General features: G+C 43.5%; 1 protein-coding gene across 2 annotated transcripts; it reads left to right on the top strand.

The window, feature by feature from the left end:
* Nucleotides 1-83: 83 nt before the first annotated feature.
* TEX35 (testis expressed 35) lies at nucleotides 84-14,511 on the top strand. 2 transcript variants are annotated; one of them, XM_060142168.1, is made up of 8 exons: nucleotides 84-122; nucleotides 844-948; nucleotides 1,506-1,574; nucleotides 2,515-2,571; nucleotides 3,503-3,562; nucleotides 13,090-13,154; nucleotides 13,382-13,574; nucleotides 13,846-14,511. In XM_060142168.1, the coding sequence occupies exons 1-8, from the start codon at nucleotides 84-86 to the stop codon at nucleotides 13,897-13,899; spliced, it is 642 nt and encodes a 213-aa protein (XP_059998151.1). In that variant the 3' UTR covers nucleotides 13,900-14,511. The 2 variants fall into 2 exon arrangements, with proteins under 2 accessions (XP_059998151.1, XP_059998149.1); XM_060142166.1 differs by lacking the exon at nucleotides 84-122 and having other exon boundaries at nucleotides 805-948; nucleotides 13,391-14,511.
* Nucleotides 14,512-15,911: the final 1,400 nt, after the last annotated feature.

Raw genomic sequence — 15,911 nt, 5'->3', positions numbered from 1 at the left:
AGCCTGTAACCTGCAGTGGCCTGGTCCCGGGGGCCCATTGTGGGGAGGCTGGGAAGTTGAAGAACACTCTGGCCTCCTCCATCATGTCGGCCAAGAGGGCAGAACTGAAGAAAACAAACCTGGTAAAGGAGAAACGTTGCTGGCCAATGTGGGGCCTCTTTGAACTCTCACTGGATGGAGTTGGGGGGTACAGAGAGTCCCCAACGAACCCTCGGCTTTTCTTTCTACCTCTGAGCATGACGTGGCCTCTCAGGCGGGAAGGAGGGTGGGGAATGGACCCCTGGGCTTGGGGTGGGAAGGACCCCCGCCAGGAAAAGGAGCACCGAAATGCCCCACCCCTATCCCGGCCACTCCGGAGCCATGACCCCAGCCAGGCCCGCATCTTACCCGCGTGTTTAAGGCACACAAGAACCTCATCAGATAAAAGTAATTATCATCCACAATTTACAGACGAGGAAGTGAAGGCTCAGAGAAGCTAAATAACATGCCTAAGTCAACACAGCTGGTAAGGAGGGCAGCTGAGACTAGAATTCAAGTCTGTCTGTCTACCTCCAAAATCAATGCTCCTGAAAAAATACTTAGACGGCTTCCTTGAGTTATCTTAAAGTGTCCCCGCCAGCCCTCACCCCCGCCAGCTCCCCAGGGAGAGGGCTGCCTGCCGAACAGGCAGGTGTCACTCATGAGAGGAGTAGAGCATGAGAAAATGTGAGTTATCTTGGCCCAGGCGCTGGGGGTATGTGGGCCTGAACCTAAGCGCAGTTGGACAGGCAGGGTCGGGTGGGTGGAGGGTCCTCCCCAGTCCTGATGCCTGGCAGCCTGAATCCCAGCCTCCTGTCTCTGCAGAACAAGAACTACAAGGCAGTTTGCCTGGAATTGAAGCCAGAGCTGATCAGAGTAAGAAGCTTGTTTGAGGCCATACCGGCAGCCAGGCCTGAGACGCATGAGGAGGTGACTTGGAGTCAGGGGTCATTTGCTGTCCCTGGTGGCCAAGACTTGTCCCAGATGCTGGCGGATATATTGAGAGAGAGACAAGCTCTCTGCTCTCACAGAACAAAGCGGATACCTAAATAAATAAGGAAAAATTCAGCAGTTTTACCTATGATGCAGGGAATTAAAATAGGGAGATGTGACTGGGGGGGCTGCTGGGGGTTGAGGGCATCAGGAAGGCCTTCCTCTGAGCTGAGAGCTGTAGGACAAGCCTGCGGCCCCTGGAGGGCTGAGGACAAGCGCTGTGGGCAGAAAAAGCAGTGCACACAGAGGCCCTGAGGTGGGAATGAGTATGTCTGTGGAGGGGACAGAAAGCTGAGGCCCAGTGGGCCAGGAAGGGAGTGGAATGAGATGAGCTCAGAGAGGGGAGAAGGATGGAGGAAACTCCTGCACAGGTGAGGCCAGGTTACCTCTGCGCTGACCCAAAGGGAGGAGCAGAAACTCGGGGTCATCCCTCCTGCCTCACCCTCCCACGCCTGCAGTTTCCAATATTCTGTGTCTCTGTTTCCAACCAACAGACATATGACTACAAAGGAGCTAAACAAGAAGGGCCATTTACCAAACCAGGAGGGACAAAGGAGCTAAAGGTAGGTGTGTGGACCCAGGAGACAGGAAGTTGGATCAGCCCAGTGAACAGGTGGGGCCAACAGAACAACTTCTGCAGCAGGTGAACTGCCAGCATCTACAGTTCTGCTCCAGCCCCTGTGACTCCTTTCCTTCTGGTTCTCTCTATTTTAAAATAATTTCAGACTTACAGAATATTTTCCAAAAAATGGTACAATGAGTTCTAGTATACCCCAGATTCCCAAATGTTGGCATTTTATCTTGGGTTTTTTTCCTCTCTTTCATATTCACACACCTATATATAACATATATATTTCCTGAACCATCTGCGAGCAAGTGGTTCTCTCAAATTTCGGTATATATTTCCTCAAAACAAGAACACTCTCTTACACAGCCACAGTACAGTTATCCAAACATCAAAAGCAGGAAATTAATGTTGATACAGTTCTCACCTACAGCCCTTATTCTAATTTCACCAGTTATCCCACTAATGTCTTTCATAACAAAAGAGAAGATAAATTTTTTGGTCTGGGATCCAATCCAGAATCACACCTTGCATCTAGTTTCCATGTCTCTTCAGTCTTTTTTTGTCTGGAACAGTTCTTCGACCTTGTCTTTTGGGACACTGTCATTTTTGGTGACAAATCATTTATCTTGTAGAATGACCCTGAATTTGGGTTGTCTGATGCTTCCTCACCATTAGACTTAGGCCATACATTTTTCGGTTCTCACACCACAGGAGTGAAAGTATGACCTTTTCAAAGTGCATCACATCTGGAGGTACTGGATGTCTGTGTGTCCCACTATCCTATTTTCTTAATAGCATCCTTTCTTTCCTCCCTGCTGGCATCTATCTCTCTGCTCCTCTTTTGGCAATGCCCCAGGATCTTTCCTTTCCTCCTTTTGACTGTTTCCCTTCCATCCAAGACATTTCTTCACTCCTTCTCTATTTTATTTTCTCAGAATGAACTCAGGGAGGTGAGGGAAGAGCTCAAGGAAAAAATGAAGGAGATAAAACAGGTAACAGGATGAGACTTTTCAGCTCACGGAGAAAAAGTGGAGCTTCAAGGAAAATGCAATGCCTAACTTTGAATAGTAAAGAAAATCAGAAATTGCATGGAAAAAGCAATCAAACCAACTGAGCCCAAATCCCCTAGAATGTTTAAGTGTCAGCAGCTTAGGTTATCTGTTTCTTACTTGTTTCGTGCTTAAACCCAAATTTTGAATGATAAGGGCTCTCTAAGATATCTCATTGATAAGGGTGGGGAGATACAACCTTAGTGACAGAGTGAGAGGGGCTGACCTGGAATTGGGGGGCAGTCAGGGACCAATTCCATTGTCCTAATACTCCTCCCCTGAGCGAGCTGCAGAGCAAGAATCCTCTTCTTGTTTCTCTGACGGAATCACTTATAGCATATTTATGAACAAAGGAAATGCTCAAGCAAGAACATGTAATTGAAGCTGTGGTCTGAGCTCCACATGGCAGCCTTGCAATGACAAGATCCAAGCTGTGCCAAGGCTGCTGCTGGTGTTGACTTGATGATACACTCACCCTAGTCCCTTCACAGACTCTTGGGAAGAAAGTGGCTTTAGTAGGCCATTATTAGAACATTCCTTAATCTTTTTTTTTTTTTTTTTTTTTGCGGTACTCGGGCCTCTCACTGTTGTGGCCACTCCCGCTGCTGAGCACAGGCTCCGGACGCGCAGGCTCAGCGGCCATGGCCCACGGGCCCAGCCGCTCCGCGGCATGTGGGATCCTCCCAGACCGGGGCATGAACCCGTGTCCTCTGCATCGGCAGGCGGACTCTCAACCACTGCGCCACCAGGGAAGCCCACATTCCTTAATCTTGATCTAGCTCATTCCAGGGGAGCAGCTGCAGCCCTTAGCTTAAAATGCCTGAAAGACAACTCCACATTCAGTGATGTGCTCTTTGCCTTTCTTCTTCACTAGATAAAAGATGTAATGGACCAGGAATTTGGAAAACTCCAGGAATTTGTGGAGATTATAAAGGTAAGCATTTACTGAGTGCCCTCCATGGGCCAGTACCATACGAGGAATCATGCAAGGAGATGCCAGAGCCTGCCCTGCAAGTGCTTACAGCTTAATAAGAGACCCAAACTCTATTGCAAAAAAGAATTAAATAACAAGTAAGTACCAAGCTAAATGATGACTGGTTGTCAACTAACCAGGGGTTTAGAGAAGTGAGTAACGAATGTGGATTGGGGTAACCAGAAAAGTCCTTTTAGAGGAAGTGGGCCTTAAGGTGAGTCTTAAGGCAGCATTGGAAGTTTAATGTGAATCTAACCAAGAGCCCAGTAAGATTATTTTTGAACTCAATAATTACTAAAAGGATCATTTAGATTCTAGAATAGCAGTTTACAGACGTTGGTGGGTTTCAGAATCACCAGGAGCACAAATATAGGAAACAGAGCTCAGGCCCTGTGTTGATGGGCCTGGCACCCTGGGGTTTTGTTCGTGTTCCCCAGGTAGAAGTTTGAGAACAACAAATGCAGAAGCATAAATAGACAAAAACATTTATTTATAAATTTTTCAAGAGTTGTAAGGGGGCATTACTTCTACCAGATATTAAAATCGTAATGAAGCCAACTTAATAATCAAATTAAGGTGGTACAGCCCAAGGATAACCAGACAAATGAAGAAGCCAACATAGATAATCCTGTAACAGCCTCTCTGCCAGGGATGCACTGAGAATCACTTCGGAGGATTTCTAAAGTCCATTTACCCAGGCCCTGGCCCAGATGAACTGAATAAAAACCTCCAAGTTTGGGCACAGTTGCTCAAAACTCTTCAGTGCTTCAGATGCTTGCTCCTGATGAGAACCAGGTCCTTAGCACTTTAGCAGTAGTTATTAACATTGGCTATGTGCTGATATCACCTGTACTGTGGATTTGAACAGCTCCTCTTTACACCTGGCTGCACCCCATAGCAATTATATCAGAACCTCTTAATATGAAGTCTGCGGACTTCCCTGGAGGCACAGTGGTTAAGAATCCACCTGCCAGTGCAGGGAACACGGGTTTGACCCCTGGTCCAGGATGATCCCACATGGCGCAGAGTGACTAAGCCCATGCGCCACAACTACTGAGCCTGCGCTCTAGAGCCCTCGAGCCACAACTACTGAGCCCACGCACTGCAGCTACTGAAGTCCATGTGCCTAGAGCCCGTGCTCCGCAACAAGAGAAGCCACCGCAATGAGAAGCTTGCGCACCTCAACGAAGAGTAGCCCCGGCTCGCCGCCACTAGAGAAAGCCCACGCACAGTAACAAAGACCCAACGCAGCCAAAAATAAATTAAAAGAAAAAAAGAATGGAGGCAAAAATCGAGAAGATGCAAGAAATGTTTAACAAAGACCTAAAAGAATTAAAGAACAAACAAACAGAGATGAACAATACAATAACTGAAAGGAAAAATACACTAGAAGGAATCAATAGCAAAATAACTGAGGCAGAAGAACGGATAAGTGACCTGGAAGACAGAATGGTGGAATTCACTGCTGCGAAACGAAATAAAGAAAAAAGAATGAAAAGAAATGAAGACAGACTAAGAGACCTCTGAGACAATATTAAATGCAACAGCATTAGCATTATAGGGGTTCCAGAAGGAGAAGAGTGAGAGAAAGGACCAGAGAAAACATTTGAAGAGATTATAGTCAAAAACTTCCCTAACATGGGAAAGGAAATAGCCACCCAAGTCCAGGAATCACAGAGAGTCCCTTACAGGATAAACCCAAGGAGAAACACGCCGAAACACATACTAATCAAATTGGCAAAAATTAAAGACAAAGAAAAATTATTGAAAGCAGCAAGGGAAAAATGACAAATAATATACAAGGGAACTCCCATAAGGTTAACAGCTGATTTCCCAGCAGAAACTCTACAAGCCAAAAGAGAGTGGCATGATATATTTAAAGTAATGGAAAGGAAGAACCTACAACCAAGATTACTGTACCTGGCAAGGATCTCATTCAGATTTGATGGAGAAATCAAAAGCTTTACAGACAAGCAAAAGCTAAGAGAATTCAGCACCACCAAATCAGCTCTACAACAAATGCTAAAGGAACTTCTCTAAGTGGGAAACACAAGAGAAGAAAAGGACCTGCAAAAACAAACCCATAACAATTAAGAAAATGGTCATAGGAACATATGTATCGATAACTACCTTAAATGTGAATGGATTAAATGCCCCAACCAAAAGACACAGGCTCACTGGATGGATACAAAACCAAGACCCATATATATGCTGTCTACAAGAGACCCACGTCAGACCTAGGGACACATACAGACTGAAAGTGAGGGGATGGAAAAAGATATTCCATGCAAATGGAAATCAAAAGAAAGCTGGAGTAGCAATACTCATATAAGATAAAATAGACTTTAAAATAAAGAATGTTACAAGAGACAAGGAAGGACACTACATAATCATCAAGGGATCAATCCAAGAAGATATAACAGTTATAAATATATATGCACCCAACATAGGAGCACCTCAACACATAAGGCAACTGCTAACAGCTGTAAAGGAGGAAATACCAGTAACAGAATAATAGTGGGGGACTTTTAACACCTCACTTACACCAATGGACAGATCATCCAAAATGAAAATAAATAAGGAAACATAAGGTTAAAATGACACACAACAGACCAGATAGATTTAGTTGATATTTATAGGACATTCCACCCAAAAACAGCAGATTACACTTTCTTCTCAAGTGCGCACGGAACATTCTCCAGGATAGATCACATCTTGGTTCACAAATCAAGCCTCAGTAAATTTCAGAAAATTGAAATCATATCAAACATCTTTTCTGACCACAATGCTATGACATTAGAAATCAATTACAGGGGGGAAAAAGGTAAAAAACACAAACACATGGAGGCTAAACAATATGTTACTAAATAACCAAGAGATTACTGAAGAAATAAAAGAGGAAATTAAAAAATACCTAGACAAATGACAACAAAAACATGACGATCCAAAACGTATGAGATGCAGCAAAAGCAGTTCTAAGAGGGAAGTTTATAGCAATACAAGCCTACCTCAAGAAACAAGAAAAATCTCAAATAAGCAATCTAACCTTATACCTAAAGGAACTAGAGAAAGAAGAACAAACAAAACCCAAAATTAGCAGAAGGAAAGAAATCATAAAGATCAGAGCAGAAATAAATGAAAAAGAAACAAAGAAAACAAGAGCAAAGATCAATAAAACTAAAAGCTGGTTCTTTGAGAAGATAAACAAAACTGATAAACCATTAGCCAGACTCATGAAGAAAAAGAGGGAGAGGACTCAAATCAATAAAATTATAAATGAAAAAGAAGTTACAACAAACACCGCAGAAATACAAAGCATCCTAAGAGACTACTACAAGCAACTCTATGCCAATAAAATGGACAACCTGGAAGAAATGGACAGATTCTTAGAAAGCTATAACCTTCCAGGACTGACCCAGGAAGAAATAGAAAATATGAACAGACCAATCACAAGTAATGAAATTGAAACTGGAATGAAAAATCTTCCAACAAACAAAAGTCCAGGACCAGATGGCTTCACAGGCGAATTCTATCAAACATTTAGAAAAGACCTAACACCCATCCTTCTCAAACTCTTCTAAAAAATTGCAGAGGAAGGAACACTCCCAAACTCATTCTACAAGGCCACCATCACCCTGATACCAAAACCAGAGAAAGATACTACAAAAAGAGAAAATTACAGACCAATATCACTGATGAATATAGATGCAAAAATCCTCAACAAAACACTAGCAAACAGAATCCAACAACACATTAAAAGGATCATACACCACGATCAAGTGGGATTTATCCCAGGGATGCAAGGATTCTTCAATATATGCAAATCAATCAATGTGATACACCATATTAACAAATTGAAGAATAAAAACCATATGATCATTTCAATAGGTGCAGAAAATAGATGCACAAAATTCAACACCCATTTATGATAAAACCACTCCAGAAGGTAACCTACCTCAATATAATAAAGGCCATGTATGACAAACCCACAGCAAACATCATTCTCAATGGTGAGAAACTGAAAGCATTTCCTCTAAGATCAGGAACAAGACAAGGATGTCCTCTCTCTGCACTATTATTCAACATAGTTTTGGAAGTCCTAGCCATGGCAATCAGACAAGAAAAAGAAATAAAAGGTATACAAATTGGAAAAGAAGAAGCAAAACTGTCACTGTTTACAAATGACATGATACTATACATAGAGAATCCTAAAGATGCCACCAGAAAACTACTAGAGCTAATCAATGAATTTGGTAAAGTTTCAGGATACAAAATTAATGCACAGAAATCTCTTGCATTCCTATACACTAATGATGAAAAATCTGAAAGAGAAATTAAGGAAACACTCCTATTTACCATTGCAACAAAAAGAATAACATACCTAGGAATAAACCTACCTAAGGAGACAAAAGACCTGTATGCAGAAAACTATAAGACACTGATGAAAGAAATTAAAGGTGATACCAACAGATGGAGAGATATACCATGTTCTTAGGTTGGAAGAATCAATATTGTGAAAATGACTATACTACCCAAAGCAATCTACAGATTCAATGCAATCCCTATCAAATTACCAATGGCATTTTTTACAGAACTAGAAGAAAAAATCTTAAAATTTGTATGGAGACACAAAAGACCCCAAACAGCCAAAGCAGTCTTGAGGGAAAAAAACGGAGCTGGAGGAATCAGACTCCCTGACTTCCGACTATACTACAAAGCTACAGTAATCAAGACAATATGGTACTGGCACAAAAACAGAAATATAGGTCAATGGAACAGGATAGAAAGCCCAGGGATAAACCCACACACCTATGGTCAACTAATCTATGACAAAGTAGGCAAGGATATACAATGGAGAAAACACAGTCTCTTCAATAAGTGGTGCTGGGCAAACTGGACAGCTACATGTAAAGGAATGAAATTAGAACACTCTCTCACACCATGCACAAAAATAAACTCAAAATGGATTAGAGACCTAAATGTAAGATCAGACACTATAAAACTCTTAGAGGAAAACATAGGAAGAACACTCTTTGACATAAATATCAGCAACAACTTTTTTGATCCCCCTCCTAGAGTAATGGAAATAAAAACAAAAAGAAATAAATGGAACCTAATGAAACTTAAAAGCTTTTGCGAAGCAAAGGAAAGTACAAACAAGGTGAAAAGACAACCCTCAGAATGGGAGAAAATATTTGCAAACAAATCAACCGACAAAGGATTAATCGCCAAAATATATAAAGAGCTCATGCAGCTCAATATTAAAAAAAACAAACAACACAATCCAAAAATGGGCAGAAGACCTAAATAGACATTCCTCCAAAGAAGATGCATGAAAAGCTGCTCAACATCACTAATTATTAGAGAAATGCAAATCAAAACTACAATGAGGTATCACCTCACACCAGTTAGAATGGGCATCATCAGAAGATCTACAAACAACAAATGCTGGAGAGGGTGTGGAGAAAAGGGAACCCTCTTGCACCTTTGGTAGGAATGTAAATTGATACAGCCACTATGGAGAACAGTATGGAGGTTCCTTAAAAAACTAAAAATAGAATTACCATATGACCCAGCAATCCCACTACTGGGCATATACCCAGAGAAAACCATAATTCAAATAGACACATGTACCCCAGTGTTCATTGCAGCACTATTTACAATAGCCAGTTCATGGAAGCAACCTAAATGCCCAGCGGCAGACAAATGGGTAAAGAAGATGTGGTACATATATATACAATGGAATATTACTCAGCCATAAAAAGGAACAAAATTGGGTCATTTGTAGAGACATGGATGAATCTAGAGACTGTCATACAGAGTGAAGTCAGAAAGAGAAGAACAAATATTGTATATTAATGCATATATGTGAAACCTAGAAAAATGCTACAGATGAACTGGTTTGCAGGGCAGAAATAGAGAGAGATGTAGAGAAGAAATGTATGGACACCAAGGGGGGAGAATGGTGGTGGGGGGAGGGATAATTTGGGAGACTGGGATTGACATGTATACACTACTATATATAAAGTATATAACTAATAAGGACCTACTGTATAGCACAGGGAACTCTTCTCAATACTCTGTAGTGACCTATATGGGAAAATAATTTTAAAAAGAGTGGATATATGTATAGGTATAACTGATTCACTTTGCTGTACAGCAAAAACTAACACAACATTTTAAATCAATTATACTCCAGTAAAGATTAATTAAAAAAAAAAGAATATTGCCTGACTATATAAGGGAAAAGCTTAACTCAGTTAACACTATAAACTGAAATAGTATATAAAGTGAATTTTAAAAATAAAAATAAGAAGTATGTATTTAACTGGATGGTCCGAATATAATTACAATGGAAGAAATCACAAAGGAAATATTGTTAATGTTTAACAATACAAAAAATTTAAAAATTATAACAGAAAAGCACCATACACAGAGTGAAAAAGTAAGCAACAGTTTTGGAGAAATAATTTTCCACAAATATGATAGACATAGAAAAAAGCTTTTTATCTGTAACATACAAAGCTCACACAATCAATAAGAACCAACTAGGAAAATGGGCAAAGGGTATATGTGAACAGTCCACAGAGGGGAATATTACTAAAAAGCAATAAATATATTAACAAGTTTTACCTCATGAGTAATCAAATAACTGCAAATGAAAACAATACTTAGATAACTGCCACATTCCAATAAGCCAAGTTGTAATTTATGACAATTATAAAGCAAGATAGGAATGCTCTTGTACTGCTGATTGGAGTACAAGATTGTACTAAAAAGGAATTAGACAATAGGTATCAAAAATATCAAAACTCCATGACTTATCAACTCCTTGACTTCTCAGAATTTAACCTATGAGAATAATCAAAATGCCAGCATGGATATATATAAAAAGAAGTTCATCACAGGATTATTTATAATAGCAAAAAATTGTAAACAACCACAGTTTTCAAAAGCAGAGGGATAGCCAAAAGAATTACGATACATCTATATAATGAAAATTCACTATAGGAGACAGAATTTAGAAAGAATACTTTTAATGAGAAGTAAAAAAGCAAGATGCAAGTAATATATACAGGCTGATCTCAACAGGTGAAAAGAAATTGGTAAGTAAATATATAGAAAAAAGACTGGAAAGAAATATACCAAAAGGGTTAATTGCTGTTATTGAAAGGTGATGAGATTAATTTTTTCTTTTATATTCCTCTGTATTGTCCAAATTTTCTGCAAAGGGCATGTCTTATTTCTATATCAAAATGCAAACACAGTAAGTGTTTTGTTAGTGGGTAGGACTGGGTATCACAAGGCACAAAGGAGGCTATTTCGGGCACGGGAACAGCTTGCACACAGCATGGAAGCAGGATGAACGCGAAGCTTCTCAGTCAGTGGGGAGATCGGTCATAAAAGAGGGATCATTGGGGGAAACTGTGAGAAATAAAATGGAATGGGCACAAAGGCGGTGGATAATGAAGGCTTCTGAAAGACAGGCAGACAGGTTGGGACTTGGTTGTGTAAGCAGTAAGAGGCCTCTGGAGATTCTTAATCAAAGAACATGCTAGGAGCAGCACTTCAGAAAGCTGAGCTGGCAGCTGCTTGCAAGGTGGCCTGGGGGCGCCGGGGGAGTCGGTGGGGGCCGTCTGGAGCAAGAATATCAAACTGGAAGCCACATCTCCGCTCAAGGTGAAGAAAGCTGGACCAAGTGTAGAAACAGAAGGAAAAGGATAAATCTGAAAGATGCAGCGAAGGAAAAACAACATTCTTGGTGATTGATTCAGTATAAAGAATGAAGGAGAGGCAAGCGTGCATGATAACACCAAAGTTTTAATCTGGACGATTAGAAAAAAGTGGTGACAGTGACAGGCTAGCTGGGAAGCAGCTAATTTAGAAGAGAAAGTGAAGAGGTCAGTTTGGAACGTGATGAGTTTGAAGTGATGGTGAGACTTTTAAGAATATGGGACGTTTTGACTCTGACGTTTTGGACCCGGGGGAATATTGACTTCAAGGATATTTGACTTTATTTACAAATACAAATGTCTTATTCAAAATGTATACGAACATTTTTAAATGCTTTTCAAGACGATATTTTTTGGAAATCATTTCCATCCTGACGGTGTAATTCCTTGATCAATTTTCTACCCCAGATCAGTAAACTCTCCCCAGATCTTTCATTTTTTATTAAAATGGTTTTCCTTGAAGCAAATTATTATTTTTGTTTGTTTGTTTTGTTTTGTTTTGTTTTGCGGTAGGCGGGCCTCTCACTGTTGTGGCCTCTCCCGTTGCGGAGCACAGGCTCCGGACATGCAGGCTCAGTGGCCATGGCTCACGGGCCCAGCCGCTCCGCGGCATGTGAGATCTTCCCGGACCGGGGCACGAACCCATGTCCCCTGCATCGGCAGGCGGACCCTCAACCACTGCGCCACCAGGGAAGCCCCAAAGCAAATTATTTTTCATTTATATTTTGTGATATTCAATCCAACCCTGTTTTTGTCCTTAACAGATATTGTCACTAATACTGCCACCATCTTAGAAGTTCTTTGTGACCACTATTTCTATCCAATTTTTCCAGGTCAAATTTTACGGATCTAAAATTTGCCAAGAAGATTTTATTATTATTTCAGTTCTTAATAATAAATGTGAGGTGCCATTTGAGCTACTGTCTACTTTATTTTGCGTTGACCATTTCTGCCAGGAGTTGGGTAAAATATGGAACAAACGCAGATACACAGGATCTACGTACATGGCAGGGGTCAAAACACTGGTGTCAGAAACGTCTTTGGGGGGGAGGTCACGGGGTTTGTTTTCTTTTTATAAATTTATTTACTTTATCTATTTATTTTTGGCTGTGTTGGGTCCTTGCTGCTGTGCGCGGGCTTTCTCTAGTTGTGGCGAGCGGGGGCTACTCTTCGTTGTGGTGCGTGGGTTTCTCATTGCGGTGGCTTCTCTTGTTGTGGAACACGGGCTCCAGGAGTGTGGGGCCCAGTAGCTGTAGCTCGCAAGCTCAGTAGTTGTGGCTTGCAGGCTCTAGAGCCCAGGCTCAGTAGCTGTGGCACACGGGCTTAGTTGCTCTGTGGCATGTGGGATCTTCCCGGACCAGGGCTCAAACCTGTGTCCCCTGCATTGGCAGGCGGATTCTTAACCACTGCGCCACCGGGGAAGATTGCATAGGCATTGAACCAAGGCAGATAAGGGTTTTATTCAAGTGTGAGATCAGGTAAAATAGATCCTGGCCTCTGACTCACATGGAGACTTTGGACAAGCCCCCAATGACTCTGCCTGTGCTTCAGCTTCACTATGGAATGGGTGAGGTCACAGGGAGGGGTAGCACGTGTCAGGCACATCCTGATGAGCCACCCTACCCAGGGCTGGTGAGGATTCTTGAGGAAGTAAGATGCTGCGGTGGTCTCTGAGTGGTCTGCAGAGTGAGGCAGGGAAAGGAACTTCAAAAGCCCTTCATGATGATGATTTTAGCTTTGAATTCTCTCTTGAAGGAAATGCAAAAGGATGTGGATGAGGAGATGGATGTTTTAATAAATATACAGAAGAATAGCAAGCGGTGAGTGTAACCTGCACCCGTCTCTCCTCAACCCTAAAGAATCTCCTCCCTTCGCTTTGCGAAGTGTCCTCGGGGTTCAGTGGACTCCCAGACCCTTCAAGGAGCTCTCTTGGTTTCTCTTCCCCAGTGGCTTGTAGTCAAGGCCTTCCACGGCCAACCATGCTACCGGTTATCTCCTTTCCTGTTGAAAATTATCTCCCCAGTTCTGCCCCTCCCTGACTCCCCAGTCCTCTCAGGAGAGGACCAAAGGAGCAGCAAGAACTCAGGCTGATAGGAAAGATGGACACAGACCCACAGATCCGGCGGAAGAAAATGGATGGAGCTGATGGAGTACCACTTGCCCTTCACAAAAAGATGACGGCACTACAACAACCAAAAAAAGATCCAATGGATTCCCTTCACCAATGTGATACCTGCTGTGTAATGAAGCCCTCCCTGCCCCTGCCCCAGTGTTACACCCCTGGGTTTCTGTTCCCCCCGACCTCCCCTGGGCTCTCTCACTCTCTTACCTCTTGCTGTAAAGCACTGGTTCCACTCCTCTCCTGGCCCCAGGATGCCTCCCTAGTCTTGAGTCCTCTCTGGGGTCTTGCCCTATAGGCCTGGGGTGATTCCGAAGCCATGACCAAGTAGGACTCCACCCTGGATGCACCTGTTCCCAAGTGCAACGGTATTGTTCTGTCCTTTCCTATAGCAAGACCTGATGAGGTGCCCAGCAGCCTGGCCATCTTGGACCAGGGAAAAATGATCTTTCTGGTGCCGCTTCTGTCCTCCACAGGAGAAATGTTTGTTGTGTGCCCCCAAAGAACAACTACAATCAGCGGTAGGTAGATCCATGGAAGCCCCTTATCTCAATCTGGTGCCCCGTCCTCCCAAAGGCAGTGTGCTCAGGGGTGCATTCCCATCAAATCTCACCCGTGGTTATGGTTATGCAGGCTCTGCCCCACATCACATCCACTCAGCCTTAGAGGACGTGGCACACGAAGGAGGACTTGCTTAGCCCAGCCTGGAGGCTGCTGCCTAGAGGCCCCCGTGGAGTGGAGGGTGCCTTGCCAGTTGCTGAGCTGACCTTGCCACAGGCTCCTGACTTTCTCCCTATATAACAGGCAACTTCCATACCAGGCCTGGGCATCCTTTTCACCCTCGGCATCTGGACGTGCTTTCTGATTTATCTGTGCTTCAAGTCCTGTGTGACTGAGGACGTAGTTCCAACTTAGTGTCACCGCAGGACCTATGAGCGGCTCCGGTTCAGCCTCTCCCCACTCCTTGAGCTGCACAGCAAATGCTTGCTGCCCTCTTGCATACCACCCTGCCCTTGTCTCCCTCTACCCAGAGAGTAAAATCTTCATTTAAAGCCAAAGCGGGAGTCAAAGCGTTGAATATCAGCCTGAAACTTGAGTGTGCAAGGAGTGTCACTGTTTTGGATTGAAATCAGTGTATTTCAGACTCCAACCTCTCTTCTTGCTTCCTGATGGTTTAGTGGAAAATTCTTCAGGTCATCCTTAGGGTCTTCCTAAGGATGATCCTTCCCCCCTCATCCCTGCTTCCCTCCTCTTCACCTGGTTCTGAAAATGTCCCAGGTCAAAAGAGAGGAAGGGAGGCCCTGAAGATATCAGATGCCATTCTGCGTGATCCCAGAAGTGTGCGTGTGAGTGTGAGTGTGTGTGTGCGCGCACACGCCCATGTATGTTGGACAGTGGGAGGAACCCCCGGGCCCAGGGTCTTGACCACTGGACTGCCGGGGAATTCCCACACGTGCCAGTTTTAAGAACTAAGACAAGGTCATCAAGGACACAGGGCTGTCAGGATCAGTTGAAGTGCTGAGTCTTTTTTTGTGCAAATGATCGTACGCTGCTAATCAAGCCCCCAAGGACCGGTGGCAGTGGTCTCTGCAGTCCCTGTCCCTTGACCCTTTCCAAGCTCCCCCGTGCCCTAGTTCCATGTCATCCAACTCAGAGGCAGCAGAAGGACGACACTGGGTGTTGAGGGGGATAGTTCTGCCTGGCTGTCATGTCTGCCCTTGGTAATGGACGTTTGGGGAGCCACAGCCTGCCATTCCTGCCAATGTGCCCTTGGGCCAGCTTTGCTGGTGAGCTTGTGCTTTTTCTGTAGGTCTCAATGTCATGTCATCTGGAAGGGAATTATACTTAACCTTGTGTCTTCTCCCAAAGATGCTATTCCTGTCCCGCGTACAGAGCCTCTTGGGGGGCATTGGCCTGACCTGGGCCACCATTTCTGCTTTGTGCTGCAGCATCCAATTGATCCAAGCAAGGTGGACAGGCAACTCAACTTGCCCAATCGATTTCTTTCCCTGGGAATTTGAAATTGGAATTTGGTGAGACTCAGCTGGCCCCCAGAACTGGACTTATAATTGGGAGCTGAAGAGGCCTCTGCCACCATTGGCCAAAGACGCAGATCTACAGAAAAAATAAATAAATCACTTTGCAGAGAGAGAAGAATGAAACAGAGGGACTGAGAGAAGTGGAGACTCGTGCAGTTCCGCAGAGGGAGCTGGGAGAGCCACTGTCTGGCTCAGGCCCTGCTGGGCTGATGCTGGCCCCTGCCTTGGCTTCATGAAAGCCTCTGGACCCTTGGACCGAGGTGCACATTTCTGTTTAAGCAGAGTGGCTTTCTGTTACCACCTAACAAGCCTGAGCTGAGGCCCCACGGTTAGAAGGAATGTCAGAGATTGGTCAAATCTCTTCAATTTACAGTGAGGATTCTGAGGCCCAGAGAGGTGCAGTGAGGTACCCTCAGGCA

Source organism: Lagenorhynchus albirostris, chromosome 2 (genome assembly GCF_949774975.1).
Source record: "Lagenorhynchus albirostris chromosome 2, mLagAlb1.1, whole genome shotgun sequence".
Classification (NCBI taxonomy): Eukaryota; Metazoa; Chordata; class Mammalia; order Artiodactyla; family Delphinidae; genus Lagenorhynchus; species Lagenorhynchus albirostris.
This window is presented reverse-complemented; position numbering and strand designations above follow the sequence as displayed.